This window comes from Plecotus auritus, assembly GCF_963455305.1.
Source record: "Plecotus auritus genome assembly, chromosome: 9".
Taxonomy (NCBI): domain Eukaryota; kingdom Metazoa; phylum Chordata; class Mammalia; order Chiroptera; family Vespertilionidae; genus Plecotus; species Plecotus auritus.
This window is the reverse complement of record NC_137783.1, coordinates 100,650,874-100,677,599: the sequence shown is the minus strand read 5'-3', so window position 1 is coordinate 100,677,599 and position 26,726 is coordinate 100,650,874. Positions and strand designations below refer to the sequence as shown.

Below are 26,726 nucleotides of genomic sequence, written 5' to 3'. Positions count from 1 at the left end.
TCATATTGGCTGGCTATTGTAATCTGTCATCCTTCATTTGCATATTCCTAATTGAGGATGTATGTTCCTTAATGTAGGAAACATGTTACAGTGTTTTTCAATTTGTGAGTTATGACCCATTCTGCACTCTTCCAAACTCATTAGCAAAGATACATTAAGAAATCAGTTTTAAATGGGTCCATATGAACTGCATTTCCTCAACCATGTTTTTTGATTATATACATTTAGTAAATCTTGACCAAAATTATTAAAAGAAATAAAATGTAAAGTGTAAAAACAGAATAGAAATATCAGAATGCATAGCTTTTGGTAAAGTTAAGTATTGCTTTGTGAAACGTGTACTTAGTTGTAATTTATAATTTGTTCATACTCTGGGTTTCAGCCCAAAAAGTTTGAAAATATCGGATATATATGTTACTTGGGCAAATATTAACACATAACAGTTTCTCAACAAACTTGTTGACTCACTGCTTTAATTCCCAACAGAAGCTATAACACAGTGTTTGCCAAACTTGTCTTATAAGAATTACCTAGGGCCATTTCCACATTTCCAGGCTGCTTACCTAGATTCTGAAATTGAAGAAATACTGGCATAAAAGAGGTAATAATTTGCCATTAAGAAGGGAATTTATTGAAAGCAAATCCATTCTCCTGTTCTATTTTTATTCTTATTTGGTGGTACCATACCTAATTCAAAGAGGCACTCTTTACCCTAGCTGGTTTGGCTTAGTGGATAGAGTGTCGGCCTGCGGACTGAAGGATCCTAGGTACGATTCCAGTCAAGGGCACATGTCCGGATTGTGGGCTTGATCCCTAGTAGGGGACATGCAGGAGGCAGCCAATCAATGATTCTCTCCCATCACTGATGTTTCTATCTCTTTTTCCCTCTCCCTTCCTCTCTGAAATCAATAAAGATATATTTTTTAAAAGAGGCACTCTTTAAAATATGTCCAGCTATTTGAATGGCTAACATTCATTCAGACAGTCACTCATTCAGCAAATATTTACTGATTATTTGCCACATGGAAGGCAATGAGAGTATACATGCATATGAGGCCTGGTTCTGGCTCTTGAGTAACTTAGAGTAGATTCATTCAGAACTAGGGTGGGTGTCCACTGAGGATCAGACCTAAAGCCAAAAGTAAAATGGACCTTTGAATGTACATATATAACATACATTTGGGGCTATCTACCATTCAAACGTTCAGAGAATTAATAATTAGTCAAACTGCAGTGGTAACCATATATCCAAGTATTTTTCTCTAACCAATGCTGATCAAATACAGAAGAGCTGAGAACAGCACCCAACAGTTGAGGAGAAGTTGGTAGTAGGGCAGGACAAGTCAAAGAAGAAGATAAAAATGTTAAATTATAGACAGAACTGGACAGCGTGTATCCAGTTGGCACCAACGGGACCCAACTGGTTAACATCTCTCACCAGTATTACTGCAGGAACTTCCAAGTGCTCTCCCTGCTCCAGCCCTTCCCCTGCTAAAGTCTCTTTCCAACACCAAGGACTGAGTGACCCTGTTAAAACATTAGTCAATCATGACTCCTTTGCTCTAAACCCTGCTGGCTTCCCCACTGCACTGAGAGAAGCCTAACCTACAAAGCCCTCCATGATCTGCTCACTTTGCCATTCTCCTGCCTTTTCTCTTGCCAGCCACACTGGCTTCGTAGACATTCCTTAAAGCGCCAGGTGGCTCCCGCCCCAGGGCCTTTCCACTTTCCCTTACATTTTCCTACATGGCTGCTCCCTTCACCTCCTTTAGGTCTTTACTCAAGGTCACCTTCCTAGTGAGACCCCAACTAACCATTTTACTGGAACTGTAACTTCGATCCCTTCCCACATTCACACTTTATATACCCCTTCCATATTTTGTTTCTTTTTAGCATTTATAATTATACATGATGTATTTTACTTAACTCTCCTTTTTATTGCTCACCTAGCTTACTAGCATATACGTTCTATAAGGATGCAGATTATTGTCTGTTTTGTTCCACCCTTTGTTTTTAGCAACTAGGTCAATGCTTGACACAATAATAGATGCTCATTAAATACTTGGTGGATGAATGAATGGAGAATACATAAGAAAGCCTCATGCTCTGACTCTAACCATTATTTATTAGCAAGAAATTAAGAGATTCCCTTTCAAAGCAGGTCCCAACCGGAGGTTTGGGAGGGGAATTTGAGGATCCATCCCCACCAGCCAGAATGTCTTCAGCAGTCCTGGCCAGGCCTCACAGACAGCTGCACTGGAATTCAACTATGCTCATCAACAAGCATGCAGTAGTCATGGCTGGGCCTCACAGCTGGAGGGCCAAAGAGCCATCTTGATCACCAGCATGCTCACAGCAATGTTGGTGTAACCCTAACAGGAGGGTGCATGCAATCCGCACAGGGGACACCCCTGGAGCACCTGGCTCTGATGACCAGGGGAGATTGTGCTATTGGGCCCCCTAGGACACCTTCTACATAAAGCTACTCACTCTTTCATGACTAGGAGATGAACTGATCTATCTAATACACAGAAACAATCACAGAAAGTTAGGCAAAATAAGGAGAAAAAGGGATATTTCCAAACAAAAGAATAAGACAAAAACTAAAAAAAAAAAAAAAAAAGAACTAAAGAAAATGGAGATAAGCAGTCTACCAAATAACGTGGTCAAAAGTAATGGTCATCAGCAAAAGACACCATGAACAGAACAAAAAGAGAGCCCACTGCATGGGAGAACATATTTGCCGATGATATTTAAGATAAGGGTTTAATCTCCAAAATTTACAGAGAATTCATACCACTTAACAAAAGGAAGATAAAAGATCCAATCAAAAAATGGGCAAAGGATCTAAATTGACACTTTTCGAAAGAGGACTTACAGAAGGCCAAGAGACACATGAAAACATGCTCAAAGTCACTAATCATCCAAGAGATGCAAAGCAAAACAACGAGATACCATCTCACACCTGTCAGAATGGCTGTCATCAACAAATCAACAAACAACAAGTGCTGGCGGATGTGGAGAAAAAGGAACCTTTGTGCACTGTTGGTGGGAATGCAGACTGGTGCAGCCACTGTGGAAGACAGTATGGAGTTTCCTCAAAAAGATAAAAATGGAACTCCTATTTGACCCAGTAATCCCACTTCTAGGAATATATTCCCAGAAATCAGAAACACCAATCAGAAAGGATATATGCACCCCTATGTTCATAGCAGCACAATTTACAATAGCTAAGATTTAGAAACAGCCTAAGTGCCCATCAGCAGATGAGTGGATTAAAAAACTGTGTACATCTACACAATGGAATACTATGCTGTAGTAAAAAAAGAAGGAACTTTTACCATTTGCAACAGCATGGATGGAACTGGAAAGCATTATGATAAGCGAAATAAGCAAATCGGAGAAAGATAAATATCACATGATCTCACTCATATGTGGGATATAATGATCAACATAATTTGATGAACAAGAACAAATCCAGAGACAAATGGTGGGGGGGGAGGTTGGAGAGCAACCAAACGAATAGTATGCTTGCATATTAGCATAACTAATGGACACAGACACTGGGGTGGTGGGGGCTTGCCCAGGGAGGGAATGACTGGGGGGCGGGGGGGGGGGTCAATTGGGGAAAAAGGAGACATATGTAAATTTTAGACAATAATAAAAATAAATTAGAAACAAAACAAACAAACAAAAAGTAATGGTCATAATGGTGCTCACTGAACTAGGGAGAAGAATGAATGAACACGGTGAAAACTCCAAAAAAAGAAATAAAAATGATATATCTGATAAGGGGCTAATATCCAAAATATATAAAGAACTAACACAACACATGAAAGAAAAATGATTAAAAAATGGGCAGAGCACCTGGATAAATATTTCTGCAAAGAAGACACACAAATTGTCAACAGACACATAAAAAATGTTTAACATCATTAATCATTCAGGGAAGTGAAAATCAAAACCACAATGAGATACCACCTCACATGTGTCAGAATGGATATTATAAAAAAGACAACAAATAACAAGTTTTATGAGGATGTGTATGATACCACCAAATAAGAATAGTTATAGAATGTATTTGCTTTCAATAAATTCCTTCCCTTTTTTATTGGTGGGATTGCAAATTGGTACAGCCGCTATGGAAAAACAGTATGGAAGTTCTTCAAAAAATAACAAATAGAACTACCCTACAACCCAGCAATTCCACTCCTAGATATTCATCCTAAGAAAATGAAAACACTATTCGGAAAAGAAAGATGCATCCCTATGTGTATTGCAGCATTATTTACAATAGCCAAAATACAGAAGCTACCTAACTGTCCATCAAAAGGTAAGTGGTACATATATACAATGTAATATTACTCAGTCATAAAAAAAAAAGAAATTGTACCATTTGTGAAACATGGATGGACCTAGAGGGCATTATGCTAAGTAAAATAAGTTAGAGAAAGACAAATACAATATGATTTTACTTAAATGTGAAATCTACAAACAAAACAGAAACGGACTCATAGCCATAGAGAACAAACTGATGACTGCCAGGGGGGTGGGGGGCATAGGCGAAAACGGTGAAGGGGGTTGAAAGGCATAAACATCTAGTTATAAAATAAATAAGTCACGGAGATGTAATATACAGCATAAGGAATATAGTCAATAACATCATAATAGCTTTGTATGGTGACAGATGGTTACTAGACTTATTGTGATGATTACTTGGCAAGGTATATAAATGTCAAATTACTATGTTGTACACCTGAAACTAATATAATATTTATGCCAACTATATCTTAATGAAAAAGAAAAACAAAAAAGAATACAAAGGAATGGCAACGTCATACTATGCAAAACATGTAACCTTATTAACAAAATTTTAGTGGTCTGCAACATATTAATTAGTTATAGTTCACATAACTAAATTATTTATTTAGGGAAGTTTTAGAAAAGTGGAACAGACCTGACTTAAAAGCTGCCTTTATAAGCACTTACTAGTTGTGTGACATTAGGCAAGTTATTATTTTTTTTCTGAAACTTCAGTTTCTCTCCCCTATAACGTAATGATGATGATAATGCTTACATCATAAGTCTGGGAAGTGCTTTGAAGACTTGTGCTTAGTTATTGGTGTAGTCTATGGCTCATAGTAAGAGCTTGACAAATTGTAGCCATTATTGCTATTGTCCATTGTGCTGTTTTTTTTCTTTATTAGTTAACTCCTTATGTTATTTTTTTAAGGATTTGAATTAAATAGCCTTATCAGGAATTATAAATTCAATATACTGAGTAGGCTTAGGTATTATAAACCCAATATACTAAGTAGGCTCACAACCATTTGGAAGCCATAATTTAGGGGCCCAGTGAGGGACTAGTACCTTATTAACCTCTGGAAAGAGATAATTATTCAATTGGAACCCTGAGAGGGAGCATGCCTGATTTGCATGAGCCGTAGGTATTATGCACACTGTCCAAAATTCTGACTCATGATTCCAAGACCTGCCTACAACAAATAATGTGTTTATTAAAAGCATTGATATGCGGGATGTATCATGGACTCTAGCAAAGAATAGGCATTGGCAGCATAAGGAGATAGAATTTCTGAAAGTTTCCCTTTCAAAGAGTAAATCAAGCATTTTTAATGTAAAAAAAAAAATGAAGAAAACAGTACATACTTCCTGTCCTCAAAGTGCTTAAAATCTAGTTTGGATGAGGGCAATGCCAAAACATAATAAAAATTAGCTAGAAATGTAAGATAAATATCGCAAGTGATGCCATAAGGCAATGTAAGATTTATTGTCATGAATAATGGAAAAATTACACTCATTAAATCAAAGGAGAGAGATAAAGTAAGGGAGTTAGTGTGGCTAGGGTCAACTTCTTGGAAGACAGACACCCTGTACTGGTTCTTAAAGGAAGGATAAAATTTAGACAGAACATGGCCATGCAGAGAAAGGATGTCCATTGCACAAAGCAAATGCTTAGAGGCAGAAAAGGGTGGGGGTGTTTGGAAAAGAGGAACTTCACAGAATAAACACAGTAGAAATGAGTATGATGAATGTCTGAATTCTGGAGTGGTTAGGCATTCAACAAATTGTTTTAGCTTGAATTATTGATTCCCTCCAATCTAACTCTACAACCTGGCTGTGCAGATCCAAAACAGTATGTGACTGAGTGCGAGTGGTTTGTGACTGCCAAACCTCGTATGCAAACCTATGCCCATGTGATTTCAAAGCCCATGGTATTGTTTTTCTTTCTTTCTCTCAAAATAATTTAACAAGCATTACAATAAATAAATCTGGGAAGAAGCTGAGTATGTAATAAAGAGAAATCTGAGACATGATGCAACATTTAACAAATATTTATTGAACACCTACTATGTACTGACATTGTTCTTGATGCTGATGATATAGTTATAAATGAAACAAACGGAAATCCTGACTTCTATGAAACTTGCATGTTAGCATATGTGCATGTGTGGTAATGATGTTGAGAGTGGTGGGAAAGGGGAATTTATAGGTGAATACATTTCTCATTAATTACAGACATCTTTTAATTGGGCTCAAATCCGAGAATTTCTTAACACTATTCTTACTGAAGGCAACCCTTAAGTCTTCTCCTATTTTGTGGCCTCAACTTTATCAATTATGAGTTAAACTGAGTATTTACTACATTCTAAGAACATTTTATACAGTGTTCACATGCCTTATATCACATAATTCTTATAATAGCTATTATCCTTGTTATAGACATTAAAAATACTTAATTCAGAAAGTTTCTTGTGCAAACAAAAGCATTTCTATGTAATAAAAGAGGACAATAAACCAAAATTAGTTCTTTTGGAGCAGTGGTCGGTCGGTAAACTCATTAGTCAACAGAGCCAAATATCAACAGTATAATGATTGAAATTTCTTTTGAGAGCCGAAAACCGACTTCTGTGCATGGGCCACGAAGTTTCAATAGCACTGTACATGCGCGCCTGCACGTGGTATTTTGTGGAAGAGCCACACTCAAGGGGCCAAAGAGCCGCATGTGGCTCGCGAGCCGCAGTTTGCTGACCACTGTTTTAGAGTAATGAAAACCCATGCTTTAAAAACATTCTGTTACACTCTTTTTCCAAAATCTTCTTATATTTACCCTCAAGGAATTTCAAAAATAACAGCAGAATTCTTGAATCTATGGGGTGGGCAACAGGATTTACTAAATAAGCTAGTAAATCAGGGGTCCGGAAACATCTCTATCAAGTCTGCTTCCGACACACACTGTGAAACAGAGGAACTGTCCATTTCCTCTCTGTTAGTTTTCTTACCTGTAAAATGGGTCTCATACTTGCCATTCATCTTTCAGAGATTGTGGGTTTGTGACTGTATATGGGTGTTTACAGTAGCAGGACAAAGGGAGGGGAATAATGAGGTGAGGAACATAAAACTATTCAGAAAAGCAACAGGTATCACCCGAATGTAAGTTAATATCATCAAAATCGTTACTTTCAAAAAGTCATTTCTATAGGCAAAAAATGATATGGACATCTGGTGCAACAAGCTACCTATATGTTTTATTAAAGAAGTACTCTGTGTACAACAAAGGCAATCTGAGATGAAAGAGGAATTGTACAACTAAATAATGATGACATTACTCTTTTTTTGTGTGAACAGAATCAGAGTAGATTGTTCTAATCATATTCTTTAAAAAGTTAAACTCAAGCCAATATGCTATGAATGTTTATCAAATTTAAACAACTTACAGTTGACAAGAAAACACAGAACATATATAATACCCTCTGGTTAGAAGTTTTCTTTTTTTTTTTCCTTCTGTGGAAATCCCCTTTTCTATAAACAGGGGGAAAAGTAACACAGAGTTAGTTTGTGAAGATTGCTCAGTTAATTCCCACAGTATTGGCTTTACCTGGCATTTATTTGTTAGACCCTGTTAGTTCACTCTTCAGTCTTCTAAGACCCCATGCTCCATCCACTCCAAACTATTTGCAACTCTTCAAAGTGCTCTGCTTTTTAACTCCATGCTTTTGTCATTCCCTCTACCAGGCATACCTTCCTCACTCCAGGCTGCTTGGCAAAACTCCATTAGCTGTCAAAATTCAACCCAGAGGTGACTTCACAGGGAAACCTTTCAACCCAGAGGTGACTTCACAGTCCATGTAAAATTAGCCAGTGTTCTGTTCTGTTTTGTCCTTACAGTGTCCTGCGTTGACTTTCATTACTGGTCCTGTAATACTTCACACCTCTTACTTGTTTATGTGTCTGTGTCCTTTCCAAGACTGGAAGCTTCTTGAAAGCAAGGATTATTTTCTATTGAGCTTAGTTGCACAGACTCTAGCACAGTGCATAAATCACAGTTGTCCTTCCAAAAATTTTTAATAGATGAATGAAAAATGATGACCCATAAGTCACATTCTGATATCTGTAAATGTATGTGTGTGGACATATATATATATATATACATACATATTCATTCCAAATGTAATGCCTTCATTGTTACATGAAAACATAGGAAATATATTAAAGCATACCACTCTCAGAAAGTCCTTTTGACTGTACTATATTATAAAGGTCCAATCCACACAAAAATCACTCTAGGATAAAAGATTGTGAGTGCAGAAAAAAATAGACAAGAGTTGTTTCTATCCTTTGAATTTTAACCATCTGAAAGTCTTGGGTCACTGGAACACCAATCATGTTAAAACATGGCAACATGAAAATCTACAAACTATACAAGAGACTTTACCAGAACCAAACAAGTAAGTAATTCTGAGCATAATGAAAATAAAATCAAATACTTTAAAATTATAACATAAAACAAAAATAAAAACACCAGGTAAGACTTTATTGCGAAAACTTGATAAAATATCAGACCATATAATTGCCAACTCTTTTGCAAACTTGCTATCTCAGAAGAAAAAGATAAGCCTGGTAACATTTGCAGGGAAGTGTAGTTATTGAAAGGGCATAAGCATACTTATCATTGAAGTTAAGCTATTCAAAGCAAGGTTATAGATGTTGTATGTGGCAATATACATGGTCGGGGTTTCTATTGATTAACGTATAGGAAGGTTTACATCGTTCAGTACATGTTAGCCAAAGTACTAAGAATTTATTATCCAAAAGTCATCAGAATTAAGATATTGTTGGTAAAAGTCTTTTCATTCTTTTGCTTATGAATATAAGTAAGAAAAATTTAAGCTACCCCCTCAAAAGCCACTGAATAAAGAGTAAAAAGGGAATTTCTCAAAACCCATATCAAAGGAACTTTGGACTCAGGTTTTTCTGCACTTCTGAAATATAACAATGAAATATTTAAAAATTATCTCTCCATCTAAATTATTTATGGAGATGTCCCTGGGGGGGGGAGCACTTTTCTCTTTAAAAAAAAAAAAAGATAAGGAGGGAAAATATTTAAAATTCATTGAGCTTACAAACCAGTGTATTGCATACCCAAAATTTGAAACAAGAGATGGTGATGGAGAAATTCAAGTTGATATCTGGGCACTGTCTTTAGATTTTTAAATAACTCTTTTCATGTTTACTATAGCATATGTATGGGGGAACACTGATTGCTGAATTTAACCTTAAGAGTAGTAAAAAGTAAAGTCTGCAGAAGTCTGCAAAATGATCCACAGAAATGCTTCCGACTGTTGTAATAGAATTGGTCATCAAAACATAAATACTACCTGTTTGAAATTCAAATTGAAAACGAAAAGGCTTACAAAATGGGGAGCAGCAGGGAGTTCTTTAATAAAACTTGTAAACACAGGAAATGAAACTTTAGTACCCAGGCATATTAAAATACTCCCCCAGTTAAATAAAATGGGGAACCGCTTTACATTGATATATATTTTTAAGATCTTACTTTAGGTTTTAAATCTTAACTGCCCTTCAAATTTTTTTTTCTCTTGAAAGGCAATTACTTTCCTTTTGAACTTCCTTCAAAAATCCAAGTTCAAAATGCTAACAGAGGATGTAATTCACTTTAAATTATGCAACTGGAATTCCACAGCTAGCCTGTCTGACTGGCTTAGTGTTGAATGAACAGGGTCAGAAAACCTCTCCAATAATATCGCAGTCCTTCCTGACAAGGGGTAAATCTCCCAAACTTAGGCTCAACTTCAGAGCCTCATTAGCGACAGCAAGTGAATGTCAGTGGGGTGATAACGCCTGGCAACGGCACCCATGCAGCCAAAGCAAACAGAGCTGAGGATGTGTATGTCAATATCACCAACTTCCAATGATAACGCTGTGTTTGTATGGACAGGATGATCAGCTATCCCAACGATCCCGTCCTAATGCCTTACAGCCCCTACATGTAATCCCCATCTCAAACAATTAAGCTGCACAAACAGGCAGCTCCCAGCACTTTTAAAAAGAAAGACTTTCAATCCTCCTCTAAAGCATGCTCTATAGCTTTTTTCCCCCCTCTCTGATTTATTGGTTCTGGCCTACCTACATAATTTTCATCTTTTCCTCCCCCCACTCCAGCCCCCAAGTGTGAGCGTGAACCTGAATTACAAACAGTTAAACCTGAAGGTCACTTCACAGCGGCGTTCCAACATGCTCCCCCAGCGAGGCTGCACGGCGACAATAAAACAAAGCCCTTGCAACCACCTGTAATAATCTGCCTGCTCAGCCAGCAATCCGAAAAGTCCTGAGGCTACACAAGGTAGACATTTTCTGCAGCTGCTTTAACATGTATCTTGTGCCCAGTTGCCGGCTCGCCTCCTCTTACCTTCACGTTAGTCCGGAGTGCACAGTAACATGCAAAGAACATTGCAGTAAATAAGGAGCATATGGACCGGTATTCAGCTTCTCAGCACAGCGCAAGCCCCACACACTGGGTCCTGGGCATGTGCTACTAAGGAGCATCCGTTCCCTCTGTCAGTTTGAAAATGCATTGATCTCTGCTTTCTCTGACTACAAAACGACATGTCTTGAAGGCACTGAGTGAGAGCTCAACATCTCTTCATTGGCTATATATAGCATTGTGCCCAGTAATCTCAATTAGCCGAGAATTCAGCATCTGAAAGTTAAGACTTCAGTTGCTTTTTCCTTCTAGCATTTTAAATCACTGGGTTTAAAAAAAAAAAAAAAAAAAAAAAAACAACGGGAGGGGGGAATGAGCTCACCCAGGAGGGATGGGGTGGGGGGAGGAAGGTGAAGAATTGAAATTTAACCAATGAGTTACTTATGTTTCTGGAGAGCTCTGCTGTTATCCTATTAGGTACTTTACAAGGGGATTGCATCCGGCAGACTAAATGAAGAGGAAACCCTTTTCCCTGTGGAGGTTGAATAAGGGCTCTGCACTGTATTCCAGGCTATTCTGATGCAGCACCCTGTTTGGCAAATACTACAAATCACTGCAAACACCTCTCATTCTGCTTTTCAGTGTGAAACAGCACTGAGACCAAAAGATCACTGTCTCATAAAGTCCCCTAAAATGTAAGCTGGGTTCCCCTGGGGTGATCTGCAGTTTACATAGCTGAGAAGTACCACCTTCTCTCACTTCCCTGTCCTGAGATATCTACTCACATCTTCCCGGGGTAGTTAAAGTTGCCAGGGTCACTAATAAAACAGGCACCCTATTTTCCAAAATGAAGCTTTATTAGTAAATGACAATCAATAAGAGAGGATGAGTTCGGAATGAAAGAGAAGAGTCCAGGGATAACATAACCACAGATTCAGTAGCTACTGCTGCTGAATGTAATGTGTTCAGCTGGCTCCGGAAGGCAGAGAGCAGGAGAGAAAAATAAAAGCTTCTGCCCCCCATGAATCCATAGGGGGGGCAGCATTTAAAACCATCGTCTGATGTTACTGTCTGTTGTCATTCCTGTCAGGCACCGAATGCTGCAAATTAACTCAATTTTCCTGAGCCAAAGGACAAACTCCAATTTAACGTTCTAAACTCTTATTCCCAGCCTTTGGAAGCCCTAATGCTCAGCTAGAATTCTAAAGCTCTCTGGCAAAATGCACGCAGAAATGAACTGTTCTCACTGCAGCAGAGACAGTGGGAGGAAAAGAGTGGTTATGTCTTTGCCACAACGTTCCCCATCAGCTTACAGCGACAGGGAAGATAGCATAACTCACCAGAAAAAGCTGCAGTGACTTTTAGGATTTTTCTTTAATGTGTTTTGCATAAGCCACCTCCCTCTCCTCTGGAGCCTGCAGTGGTGCTGAGGTACTGGCAGAGCTACTGGGCATTTCTCCTGGGCAATGAGCTGAGGCAGCTTCAGGGGCAAGCAAGGTATTTAAGGGAGAGGAATTAAAGGAAGGAGAAAGGCAGGGCTTTCTAATTCTCTCTTAATGACAAGCATTCAGAAAGTGTCGTCAGTTCTGACTAAATAGCTATTTTGGGCTGTCATTGTTTGTGCCTTTTTTTAGGAAAGAAAAAAGGCAATCTTGTCTTTAGCTGGAGATTCTTTAGAATCGTAAAAGAAGGCAGCTACTTAATTTGATTCCCAGTTCTGTCTGTCAGATAAATCTAGGTAATTACAAATTACAAGCACTTGCAACACAACCAGTGACTTCCAGGACATTAAAAAAAAAAAACCGACACGGATGCCCAACTCTCCTCATTCCACAACTTTTACTAATGGCTTTCAAATGCAGAACCAAGAATTTAAGTTAACACCTTCTTCTTCCGAGGTCATAGCAGGTCGCATTACCTGCAGCTCTTCCCAATAAATGAATCCAAACACAGCAACTTGATGTCATGAAAATCACAGGAGAATTTTTAAATGCCTATTTTATTGAAGGTTCAGAGGATTTTTTTTTTATTTTAATCTGTGAATAAGCATTGTTATTTTTTCCCATTAGGAATTGTGGGAAAAGGGCAACTTTATATCTTTGTATTTATTATTTTAAGAGACCCTAGGGCAGTGGTCGGCAAACTGCAGCTCGCGAGCCACATGTGGCTCTTTGGCCCCTTGAGTGGGGCTCTTCCACAAAATACCACATGCGGGCGCACACGTACAGTGCGATTGAAACTTCGTGGCCCATGCGCAGAAGTCGGTTTTCGGCTCTCAAAAAAAATTTCAATCGTTGTACTGTTGATATTTAGCTCTGTTGACTAATGAGTTTGCTCTTTGGCCCCTTGAGTGTGGCTCTTCCACAAAATACCACAGCCTGGGCGAGTCTATTTTGAAGAAGTGGCGTTAGAAGAAGTTTAAGTTTAAAAAATTTGGCTCTCAAAAGAAATTTCAATCGTTGTACTGTTGATATTTGGCTCTGTTGACTAATGAGTTTGCCGACCACTGCCCTAGGGTATTTGGACAGCCCAGGAGAAAGAGAGCAGAAGAACTGGAAAATGTTACAAATCTCAGAACAGTTCACAGGTGAAGTTACAGGTGAAAAAAACACATGCAGGTTTTCCTGGAGGGAAGCGGGAGGCCTTCTCCCAATAGGACTTCAGATACAGTGTTAGTGTGTGGACATTCTAAAGAAAGGCTCTTAGACTTGAAGATTCACTGCAACTCTCACCTACACTTAGCCATCCCACAACATCCCAGTGCAGACAAGGGCTACACCTGTAGATGTACTGCCTGATTTTTGTAAGTGTACTAGGACAGCTGACTTATTAGTCTCACGTTACAGATGCAGGAAATGAGGCATTAATTACAATGACAATGCCCCACTAAAAAGTATTCTCTATTTTTAGGCAAAGGTTTTTTAACAGATCCCTGTACATGCTAACAGAATAACATCTGTTATTGCAGAAGGAAATTGTAACTGGCTACTTAATTTTGGAAGCAGCATAGTAAATCTAAGCTCTAACTCTCACAAGCAAATAATACAGGAAAATTACTTCCATGTTAGACCCTTTCTTTTATCCTTTGTATAATGGAGATTTATAAAATGGGGATAATGCTTAACAGTGTCATTGAGAAGATGAAAGATGAATCTCCCATCATCACAATAGTCTAGACAGAGCAAAGATTTAAGTATGGAAATTGAAACCATAAACATATTAGAAGAAAACGGATTTTGTTTGGGCATATCTAATATTGGAGGGAAGACTGAAGCCATGTAAGAAAAGTTAAACAATATAACTATATAAAATTTTTTTAAAAAACTTCCATTTAGCTAAATGATATACAATTACAAACTGGGAAAATATTTGCAACCTAATTAATGAAAAAGTTTCTTAAAATACAAGTAATTTTTATAAACAGATAAATAATATAAAATAAAGTTTAAAAAAAGGCAAAGGACACAAAGTGGCAATTCACCCAAAGACCACAAAACACATTAAACATGCTCCACCTCATTCATATTTAGAGAAAAATCATAAAAAATAAAAAGATTTTTTAATTGATTGATATATCAAGTACTAATGGGAATGCGTGAATTAGTGAAAACTTATTGGAAGGTAATCTATATAAAATACCTAGGAGTTAAGTCTAGGTATATATTGGAATATATATATATATATGTACATATATATATATATATATATATAATGTAAATATCCATTAGCGAAAGGCTTATGTGTAAAATAGCAGCTCTTCTATGCCACCAAATGCTATGCAGTTATTACAAACATATACGGTACATATTCTTATATGGAAAGATTTCCAAGTTACTATGTAAATACAAACATAAGATTGCTGAAGAGTTTGTATACTATGCTATATTTGTATGTATAAGCATATATAATTGTAGTAGGTGAGTGTATTTGTGTGTGTGTGTGTGTGTGTAAAATTTTGATAGCATTGATTACTGGGGATTAGAACTTGGTTTAGGAAGATAAGTTAGACATTACTTTTCATTATTCATTTTATACCCTTCTATATACTACAGTGCCCTCCCCATATTGAACTATTTAACTATCCTCTCTGGGTGAATGACAGAAATAAAGACCCAGGAAGGGAGGGCATTCTAGGACTTGTGGGGGGATTTGCCTATTAATGCTCGCAATGAGCAGGGGTCAGGGGATAGCCATCACATGGAGATAGGACTCTACTTTTTCCTGAATTCATCTTAGTTCCTGCATGCCTCTTATAATATAGACATCTACCTGGAATGCATGGAATTCTATGGGTGTGACATCTACCTGGAATGCATGTGTGATCTATTTTTTTCTCAAAGCATGGCCCTAGAACATAAGCCAACTACTTTATTTGCATCTTGAGTGAAAAAGTGACTATTGGGCAAACATGATTCTAGCTGATTTTTTTCCCACAGCACTGAGTTTAGAACCAGACATCTACATATATTTCCTATTTCTCTTTTTATTTATTTATTAGAGGCTTGGTGCACAAAATTCGTGCACAGGGGGAGGGGGGAGATGTCCTTCAGCCCAGCCTGCACCCTCTCCAATCTGGGACCCCTTGAGGGATGTCCGACTGCCCATTTAGGTAGGATCGGGCCTAAACAGGCAGTCGGACATCCCTCTCACAATCCAGGACTGCTGGCTCCCAACTGCTTGCCTGCCTGCCTTCCTGATTGCCCCTAACTGCTTCTGCCTGCCAACCTGATCACCCCCTAACCACTTCCCTGCCAGCCTTATTGATGCCTAACTGCTCCCCTGCCAGCCTGATTGCCACTAACTGCCCTCCCCTGCAGGCCTGGTCCCCCCTACTGCTCTCCCCTGCAGGCCTGGGTCCCCCCCAACTGCCCTTCCCTGCAGGCCTGGTTGCCCCCAACTTCCCTCCTCTGCCGGCCTGGTCACCCCTAACAGCCCTCCCCTGCAGGCTTGATTGCCCTCAACTGCCCTTTCTTGCAGGCCTGGTCCCTCCAAACTGCCCTCCCCTGCTGGCCTGATCACCCACAACGGCCGTCCCTTGCAGATCTGTTCCCTCCCAACTGCCCTCCCCTGCTGGCCATCTTGTGTATTGGAGTGATGGTCAATTTGCATATTACTCTTTTTTAGATAGGATTTTTTCATTGAATTTACTGGGGTGATATTGGTTACTAAAATTGTATACGTTTCAGCTGTACAATTCTATAATACATCATCTGTATATTGTAGTATGTTTTCTATACCCTAAGGCAGTCTCCTTCCATCACCTTTACTCTCTTCCACCTACTCCCACCCCCCCCCCCTAATTTTTCTTATTTTTTTTTTACAATAAATCTTGCTATAGAATGAATGTGTTCCCTCCAGATTCATGTTGAAACCTAATCCCCAATGTAATGATATTTGCAGGTATGGCCTCTGAGAGGTGATTAGGTCCTCATGAATAGGTTTAGTGTCCTCATATAAGAGACCCCAGAAAGTCCCTTGACTGAAAGAAGACTGCAATCTCATGGCTTTGAGTATCCTTTGTCATAAATACTGCTATATATGCATGCCTCAGTTCACAAAGTAGATATCAATCCCATTTTTTTCTTAATCCTTTCCACTATTTGAGGACACACTGGACTCTATCACCAGTCAGCCCAGCATCTTGATTTCGGACTTGCAGCCTCCCCAACTGTAAGAAATAAACTTCTGTTGTTGATAAGTCACCCACTCTATAATATTTTGGTATAGCAGCCCAATAGACTAAGATAAGTATGTAATAATTTTTAGAATTAACCTAATTTTTGTAAATTTTTTAAAAATATTAAAGCAGTATGCAATTATAATTAGCTAATAATGAAATAATAATTGCAACAATATTAACAGGGACAAATAATTAATATTTCTGTATATTTTCCTTATAAAATAAGGAGATTGGATTACCGAGTCATTTCTTATAGGCAGAATAACTCTGGTAGGTTTGCCTGCATTTTTTGTTTGTTTGTTTTATTTAGACAGGACAGAGAAGATATGTTTAAATGTTAAGAACCCAGTTGGTTATCTTCCAGACCAACTAAATCAGGATCTTAAGCAGTGGAACCCAAGCATCAGTATTTTGTAAAGCTTCTCAAGTAATTCTAATGTGCAGCTAGGATGAGAATTAGGGAAAAGAAGGGTAAACTGATTCTGTAAGGTTTACAAAGCAAATATTTTATGCCTGCCAGCCATACCATTACTGTCACAGTAACTCAACTTTGACATTACAGAGAGCAAGATGCCATAGACATTATATAGTGTGTTCCAACAACACTTTATTAATATACATTAAAATTTAAATTTCACATACTGTTCACATGTCAGGAAATATTATGGTTGTTATTTTCTCTGACAATTTAAAAATGTAAAAACCATTTCTTAGTTTAAGGTTTGCCAATCCCTGCTCTACAGTATCTAGCAGTGGCCCTCAAAGTGTGGTCTTGAGGCCAGCAGCATCAGCATCAACTGGGAATTTGTTAAAAATGCAAATTACCAGGTCATAGCCCAGACCTACCAAATCAGAAACCCTACGTATGTGGCTCAGGAATCTGAGTTAACAAGCCCTATAGGTGAGTTTCATATAAACTAAAGTTTGAGAACCAGTGCTACAACTTAAAATCCATTCTTAGAACTTAGAATCCATTTCCTCTTAGAAACTAATAGCTTAGACTTTGGAGAAAAGCCATAATAATAACAACAACTTGAGTTTCAATTCCTTTTCTGCCACTCCAGCTGTGTGATGTTGAGCAATTTACATAACCTCTCTCTGCCATGGAGTATTCCTCTATAAAATAAAGATAACAATCCTACTTCACAGGGATGTTGTAAACACTAAAATAAATAAGGTGTGCAAATTGCTTGGCCTATTGCCTGGTACATAGGAATTTTATTTTTTTTATTTTTTATTTTTTTATTTTTTTTTATATTTTTATTGATATTTTACAGAGAGGAAGGGAGAGGGATAGAGAGCTAGAAACATAGATGAGAGAGAAACATTGATCAGCTGCCTCCTGCACACCTCCCACTGGGGATGTGCCCGCAACCAAGGTACATGCCCTTGACCGGAATCGAACCCGGGACCCTTCAGTCCGCAGGCCGACGCTCTATCCACTGAGCCAAACCGGTTTCGGCTGGTACATAGGAATTTTAATCAGTGGTAGTTTTAGTGTAAAGAAGACTGATAGAGGTCAAAAGAAAGATAAAAATATGTTATCATTCCTCTTGACCAGTGGTCGGCAAACTCATTAATCAACAGAGCCAAATATCAACAGTACAACGATTGAAATTTCTTTTGAGAGCCAAATTTTTTAAACTTAAACTTCTTCTAACACCACTTGTTCAAAATAGACTCGCCCAGGCTGTGGTATTTTGTGGAAGAGTCACACTCAAGGGGCCAAAGAGCCGCATGTGGCTCGCGAGCCACAGTTTGCCGACCACTGCTCTTGACTAACTTCTAAATACCTAGAAGATACCCTGGAAAGGTTTGAAGACCTTCTAGGACTTCCCTATCATTACTAATTAGCCTTGAAGAAAATTAATTCTCAGGAAGTTTGACTACTTAATAATCCCTGAATTGCTTTAATATCACTGGAATTTATTGCATTCTCTTGAAGTTTATTGAGATAATAACTGATTACAAAGCACAAAGTATTTCAGAGCTTCTCATGATTTTCCACTGAAGTATCCCTAAAGGTAGAAGAGAATACATTGATTGCCCTTGCAGTTATAGAAACAAAATGGAATATCTTTAATATTTTGTCATCTTAAAATTCATGTAAATGTTAAATTTAAGTTGACATGATCACTGTATTTGTCATAAAGTAATGTTTCATACTACTTCTGAACAGTGGATTTAATAAGCCAGAAAGACTGTGCATGCCCGGCTGGGGTGGCTTAGTGGTTGAGCGTACACCTATGAACTAAGAGGTCACAGTTCAATTCCAAGTTAGGGCACATGCCCAGGCTTCAGACTTGATCCCCAGTGTGGGGCATGCCAGAGGCAGCTGATGAATGATTCTCTCTCATCATTAATGTTTCTATCTCTTCTTGGTTCCTCTCTGAAATCAATAAATATATATTTATTAAAAAAAAGAAGACTGCAACCTCATGGCTTTCGAGTATCCTTTGTCATACATACTGCTATATACACATGACTCAGTTCACAAAGTAGATATCAATCCCATTTTTTTTTAATCCTCACATTTGCTGTGAAGATATTGCCATCACCCCTTTGTATTCAGTGAGGAAAAATGGCACAGAGATTAAATGAACTGCTCAGATTTGTAACAGAAACTAGAGGTAGAACTGAAATACTAGATCTTCTGATTCCAAAAGCTCAGAGAAAATTTCTCAAAATCTCAGTGCCTAGACCAAGATACTTAACTATTTCAGATATAACACTCCATTTATATACAAATATTTTAATTTACTATCATGATAAGCATTAAGAATTATAACCTAGTTTTACATAGAATTTAAAAATTCAATATAACATATAAAAGAAATAAGTAAAAGAGTTGACATTTTAAAAATTTTATTCATTAACTTGAGAGAAAGAGAGGTGGAGAGAGAGAAAGAGAGGGAAACATTGAATTGTTGTTCCATTTATTTATGTATTCATTGGTTAATTCTAGTGTGTGCCCTGACTGGAGATAGAACTGACAACCTTGGCATATCAGGATGACACTTTAATCAACTGAGCTATCTGTCCAGGAAGAGTTAAAATTTTTAAATTTTAATTGAAATGCTCGGACAAAACTCCAATTGCATGATTAAATGGAAAAGGGCTTACACCCACATATAAAAACAGAAGCAGCATATTGAACTGATTATTCAAACATCTCAAGCAGCATTGCTATCAATGACATAATATTCTGGACTGGTGAAAATTATTGGTAAAGTTCTAAGCAAAACAATAAGCAATGATGCCTTATATGACAGGGAAATTGTATTGTTGAAATTTTCAGTGTCTACTAAGTCCATGTAAGAAATGCTTTGTGTTAAATATGTAAAATGGAGATAGATTATGGACTCAGGTAATTTTATTTAGGTTTCTCATATAAAGGAATGTTCAGTTAGATACTTTAAAGTCTAGGATGAAGGACAATTCTTTATAGTGTGGGAGTGTCTCCTACAGCCTTTACCTCCCTTCAGCTCTTGTCCACGACTTGTCAGTAGTACATGCCCACATTGCTATTATACACAAAAAAACACCCTCACAATGGTTTAAATTGCCAGTTGAGCATCCACAAAGGGCGTATACTACCCCTGTTGAGAACTACTTAAACATTCAGCCTGAGAATAAATGTGAATTTAGAAATACAGTTTCAAAGACCCCTTAAGTTCCCCACCAGAATTACTGAACAATACCGCACAGTCCTAAAGAGCTGCTACATACACCTTTAAGTGTAAAAAGCCTTCTCTTCAGGATTTCTGGGAAAGAAAAATCTAAGAACGCAGGCTTCCCAACAATCACCAATTCTAATTTTTAGGAACAGAAAGAAAGTGGGATAGACATGCCTTACACAAAGGACAAAAAACAAACAAGGCTTTGAGAAGAACTATCTGAAATTTTTATCACCTCTTAAGAATCAGATCAGGGCCCATCTTATTGTGAGATTTTCCCTGACGACATTAGCCCACAAAGACTTTTCCTGAGTGTCTATAGCATGTATTATCTGCATTGCCCATTTTAGTACCTGATTATACACTGCCTTGTATTCTTCTCTCATTGCTTTTTGTGCTGAAGATTCATCTCCTTAACCCCATTTTAAGTTTCTCAAGAGCAAAAAACTTAAGTGCCCTGAAAAATAGCTCCCTTACACACAAAGAATTGTTTAATTATTTTTCATAATAGATTGATGAGCAGCTTGAAACATAGAAGAAAAAAGCTACAACTAAGTTTCAACACTCTCTGCTAATCACAGATTCACTTTTTGAAAAAAGTATGTAATGTGATTATTTTCACTTTTATTTAGGTACTAGAGGCCTAGTGCACAGATTCATGTACTAGTGGGGTCCCTTAGCCTGGCCTCTGGGGATCAGGCCGAAACCAGTTCTCTGACATCACCCGAGGGATCCCAGATTGCGAGACCCCTCCTGCAGGCCCAGCCCCCAGGACCTAGATGCCCAGCAGCTCCTTCCTCCCTCCTCTCTGGGTGCGGGGTGCAGGTGAACCAGATTCAGGGCTGGCAGTGCCCCAGCAGCAACCTAACCCACGGCTGATTCCAGGTCGGAGCATCTGCCCCATGGTGGTCATTGTGCATCATAGCTACTGGCTGAATGGTCAAATGGTCGCTTAGGCTTTCATACTGTATACGAGAGGCCTGTTGCACAGAATTCATGCATGGGAAGGGTCCCTAGGCCTGGCCGGTGATCAGGGCCAATCGGTGCCTTCCAGCTGCCAGCCTGGACCTTTCTACCCCGCTGCTGCCTGCCGGCCTGTGCCTTCCTTCATTCTACGCCACTCCCTGGTGGTCACCTCATGTCATAGGGAGCGATCAAACTCCCGGTCTCCCGGTTGAACTCCTGAGGGGACACTTTGCATATTAGCCTTTTATATATGATGACGATAGATGATTGAAAAAAATTATATAATTTAACATGTATAATTTGTTTGATAAACATATACAATGTAAAATGATTAATCAAGCTAATTAAAATTTCCCAAAACATAATTACCTTGTGTATGTGTGTATCTGTGTGGTAAGAAAATGTCATGTCTACTACCTTAGCAAACTTCAAGTATGAAATACATTATTATTAACTACTAGAGGTCTGGTGCACAAATTCATGCTCCAGTGGGGTTCCTTTGCGTAGCCTGTGGGGATTGGGCTGAAACCAGCATCCAACATCCCCTGAGAGATGTAGTAGTGTGCAAAGCAGCAGGCAGCCGGGGAGGAGCCACTCCCACTCATCCCGGTCAGCTGAGCATCTGCCCGTCTTCCACCACTGTCCTTTGCATCTCCTGGTCTGCCGCACCCAGCTATGGAGAAGTGGGCCCCTAGAGTTGAGCTCTCACAGCCTCACTAGGGGTGCAGACTGAGGCTCGAAGAAGTGGGGTGAGTGCCCGATGGGCACCCAAGGCAGACCGGGAGTCGCAGTAGCTGTTCAGTGAAGCCACTCACTTCGTACTCCGTCCTGCAAATCCTGGGGTGACTCTGGTCTCATAGGAGGAGGCAGGCACTAGGGACAGAGTTTGTGGTCTCCTTTTTCCCTCCCTCTGTCCCTCGGTCCTGGCTGCCCAGGGAGGATGTGGCTGGAGGGGCTGACAGGGGCTAGGGGTGCCGTGCCTCCAGAATGGTGCCTGGGGAGTGGTGGAATTTGGGCCAATGGCCTAGCCTCCCAATGCAAACTGTAGCTCAACCCCACCTGGTTGCGATCTTTCATAGACTCAATTGCCTGTTTCTCTTTTTGTCTGTGCAAGTTGACTGACTCCTGGTGGTCAGTTCACGTCATAGTGACCAGTCAACTGGTTGAATGGTCGACCAGTCACTTAGGCTTTTATATATATAGACTAGAGGCGCGATGCACAAAATTCTTGCAAGAGTTGGCCTTCCTTCCTTCAGCTGCTGGCACCGGCTTCCCTCTGGTACCTGGGACTCAGGTTTCCCTCTGGCTGCTGGCAGGCAACCAGGACCTGGGCTTCTCTCACAGACCTAGCTTTATCCAGAAGGATGTATGGTCTAATTAGCATATTATGCTTTTATTATTATAGGTAAACATACCACATTTTCTTTTAGCTATTCATCCATTGACAGACATTTCTGTATCACGGCTACGGTGAAAATTGCTGCAATAAACATGGGTGTGCAGATATATTTTCAATATACTGATTTCATTTCCTTTGGGTATATATCCAGAAGAGGAATTATTAAATCATATGATAATTTTTAGAAAAATCCATACTGTTTTCAATAATGGTTGTACCAATTTGTATCCCATCAATAGTGTACAAGCTTTCTCTCTTCCCCATATCCTTGTGAATAATTGTTATTGTTTGACATTTTGAAAATAGCCATTTTGTCAGGTATAAGGTGATTTCATTGTGTTTTTAATTTGCTTTTCCATGATGAGTAGTAGTGTTGAACATTTTTCATATACCTGTTGGACACTCACCTGACTTCTTTGGAAAATTTCTACTTACCTCCTTTACACATTTTTCAATATATATTTATATTGATTTTAGAGAGGAAGGGAGAGGGGGAGAGAAAAACATCAATGATGAGAGAGAATAATTGATCACTGCCTCCTACACACCCCCATGCTAACCAAAGTGATGCATAGATTCAATGCAACCTATATCAAAATTCCAATGTTAGTTTTCACACAAAAACAACCCTAACATTTATTTGGAACCACAAAAGACCCAGAATAGCCAAAGCAATTTTGAACAAGAAAAAAGCTGGAATCATCACACTTCAAAGTAGTATTCAAAGCTCTACTAATCAAAACAGTATTGTACTGGCATAAAAATAAACCAGTGGAACACAATAGTCAAACCAGAAATAAACTATGCCATATACACTCAACTAATCTTTACCACAGGTATAAAGAACACAATGGAAAAGGATAGTCTGTTTAATAAGTGGTGTTGGGAAAAGTGAATATCTGCATGCAACCTGGGCATATGCTCTGACTAGGAATCAAACACTAACCTCCTGATTTTTGGGTCAAAGTTCAACCACTGAACTACACCGGTAAGGCATCCTTTGCCCATTTTTTCAATGGGTTATGTATCTTTTTGCTGTTGAGTTAAATGAGTTCTTTATATATTTTGGATACTAGCCTCTCATTGGATATATAATTTGCAAATATTTTCTCTTTCCATAGGCTGCCATTCTAATTTTGTTGATTTTTTCTTTGTTAAGCATAAATTCCTTAGTTTGATTTATTCCCATTTGTTTATTTTTGCTTTTCCTGCCTGTGCTTTTGGTATCATATCCAAAAACTCACTGACAAGATCAATCTCAAATAGTTTTTTCCTTGTATTTTCTTTGGGAAGTTTTTTAATTTTAATTCTTTTTTTTGTAAGTGTTTAATCCATTTTGAGTTGATTTTTGTGTGTGTATGGTATAAGAGTTTTGCATGCAGATATTCACTTTTCCCAACACCACTTATTAAACAGACTATCCTTTTCCATTGTGTTCTTCATGCTTGTGGTAAAGATTAGTTGAGTGTATATGGCATACTTTATTCCTGGTTTGACTATTGTGTTCCACTGGTTTATTTTTATGCCAGTACAATACTGTATTGATTAGTAGAGCTTTGAATACAACTTTGAAGTGTGATGATTCCAGCTTTGTTCTTGTTCAAAATTGCTTTGGCTATTCTGGGTCTTTTGTGGTTCCAAATAAATGTTAGGGTTGTTTTTTCTGTGAAAACTAACATTGGAATTTTGATACAGATTGCATTGAATCTATACATCACTTTGGTTAGCATGGATATGTAAACAATAATTATTCTAATCCATGGACACAGGATATTTTTCCATATATCTGTGTCTTCTTTAATTACTTTCATCAATGCTTTATAATTTTCAATGTACAGTTCTTTTACCTCCTTGATAAAATTTATTGTTAAATATTTCATTTTTTATGCTATTGTAAATGTGATTACTTTCTAAATTTATTTTTCACATATTTCATTGTCAGTATATAAAAATACTACTGATTTTGTATCCTGCAAATACACTGAATTCATTGATTAAATGTAATAGTTTTTTGTGGTGTCTTTTAGAATTTCTATATATACTAGAGGCCTGTTGCATGAAATTCATGCACTCCAGGGGTGGGGGCCTCACCCTGGCCTGAGCCCTCTCACAGTCTGGGAGCCCTCGGGGGATATCCGACTGCGGGCTTAGGAAGTGGGCCTTAGCCGGCAGTCAGAAATCCTTAGCGCTGTCACAAAGATGGGAGAGGCTCCTGCCACTGCCACTGCACTTTCCAGCCATGAGCCCAACTTCTGGAGGAGTGGCACTCCCTCTGTGGGAGTGCACTGACCACCAGGGTACAACTCCTGCATTGAGCGTCTGCCTCCTGGTGGTTAGTGTGCAACATAGCAATTGGTTGTACCACCATTTGGTCCATTTGCATATTACCCTTTTATTAAATAGGATATGATCATGTCATCTACAAAGAGGAAATTGTATTTATTTTTTTCTGATTTGGATGCCCTTTATTTCTTTTTCTTGCCTAATTTCTTGAGCTAAAAATTCCAGTATAATGTTGAAAGGAGGTAAAGAGAGTGAAAACCCATGTTATACCTAATTTTAGATAAAAACTTTGCTTTTCACCACTGTGTATGATGTCAGATGTGGGATTGTTGTATATGGTCTTTATTATGTTAAGTAATATTCCTTCTACACCTAGTTAGTTGACTTTTTATTTTGAAAGCATGGTAAATTTTGTTAAATGCCTTTTCTGCATCTATTAAGATGATCATATAATTTTTTAACTTTTATTCTATTAGTGTGGTACATTGTATGTATTGATTTGTGTATGCTGAATCATCCTTGCATCTCAGGAACAAATACCACTGGACCATGGTGTATGACCTTTTAATGTGCCCTTGAAATCAGTTTGCTAGTATTTTGTGAGGATTTTTTCAACTATGTTCATTAGGGATATTATTAGCCTTTCATTTTCTTTTCTCAGATTGCCCTTGTTCAGCTTTGGTATTAGGGCAATACTGCCCTTATAAACTCAGCTTGGAAGTGTTCCATCCTCTTCAATTTTTTGGAAGGGTTGACGATTGCTATTAATTCTCCTTTAAACATTTGGTAGAATTCACCAGTGATGCCATCTGTTCCTGGACTTTCCTTTGTTGGGAAATTGCTGATTACTGATTCAATTTCCTTTACTTGTTATTGATCGTTCATATTTTCTATTTCTTCATCATCTAGTCTTGGTAGATTATATATTTCTAGTAATTTAATCATTTTTTCTAGGTCACCCAATTTGCTTTAAGTGTTCATAATAGACTCTTATGATCCTTTGTATTTCTGTAGTGTCAGCTGTAAAGTCTCTTGTTTCATTTCTGATTTAAATTATTCTAATCCTTTCTCTTCTCCTTAGTTGCTCTATCAAAAAATTTGTCTATTTTTTTACCTTTAAAAAAAAGCTCTTAATTTATCTTTTCTCTTATTTTTCATGTCTATATTTTATTTATTTCTCATATTTGTTATTTCCTACTGCTATTTTTGGGCTTAGTTTGTGCTTCTTTTTCTAGTTATTTAAAGTGAAAAATTAGGTTATTTATTTGAGTTCCTTCTTTTTTTTCTTACAGTAAACATTTATTACTATCAACATGTGTCATAGAACTGCATTTGCTGCATCTCATAAATTTTGACATATTGTGTTTCCATATTCCTATTTTCATATTTTTTATTTACCTTTTGAGTTCTTTCTAGACCTTTTGGTTGCTCAGGAGTATGTTTTTTAATTAACACATATTTTTGAAATTTTCATTTTCCTGTTACTGAGTTACCACCTTTATGATGATGACTTCCAAATATTTTTATTTCTTTATTTTTTCCTAATCTTTCTCTAATGCATATTTCTTCTCTGAGCTCCAGGTCATTTATCCACTTGCTTGTTGAGTAGCAGACTATGTTATTAGCACCTCAAACTCATTATGATCACAAAAATATTGAATTTCTGCTTGAAACTTCATCATCCTCCACTTTTCCTACTTTATTGAATGATACTTCCATCCTTACACTTTCATGAGTGAGAAATCCGGTAATCAACTTTGATAAGCTATTTTGTATCCTTCCAATAGACAGTCAATTATTATATCTGCTAATTCTCTTAAATATTCTAGAATCTGTTTTCTTCACATCCACAGTAATTATCTATATTCTTATATAGGTTAATTCAGAAGTCTCCCCAATGTTTCCCCTCTTGACATCTTCTAATCCACTTTTAACCCCAAACTCTAAAAATGATCTTTCCTAAAACAATAAAAATCT

The 26,726-nt window shown here is 38.0% G+C and overlaps 1 protein-coding gene across 12 annotated transcripts in view; it reads right to left on the bottom strand.

Moving 5' to 3' along the window:
* The window catches only part of DLG2 (discs large MAGUK scaffold protein 2), a 2,053,927-nt gene that overhangs the window by 1,397,575 nt on the left and 629,626 nt on the right, over positions 1 to 26,726 (bottom strand). For 2 of the 12 annotated variants that reach the window (XM_080687280.1, XM_080687282.1), the window contains exon 1: positions 10,730 to 11,039. The exons of the other annotated variants lie outside the window; for them this stretch is intronic. In XM_080687280.1, the coding sequence (XP_080543406.1) occupies positions 10,730 to 10,771 (42 nt within the window). In that variant the 5' untranslated portion in view covers positions 10,772 to 11,039. Of the gene's footprint in view, positions 1 to 10,729; positions 11,040 to 26,726 lie in introns of those variants that run through there. 12 annotated transcript variants of the gene reach the window in all.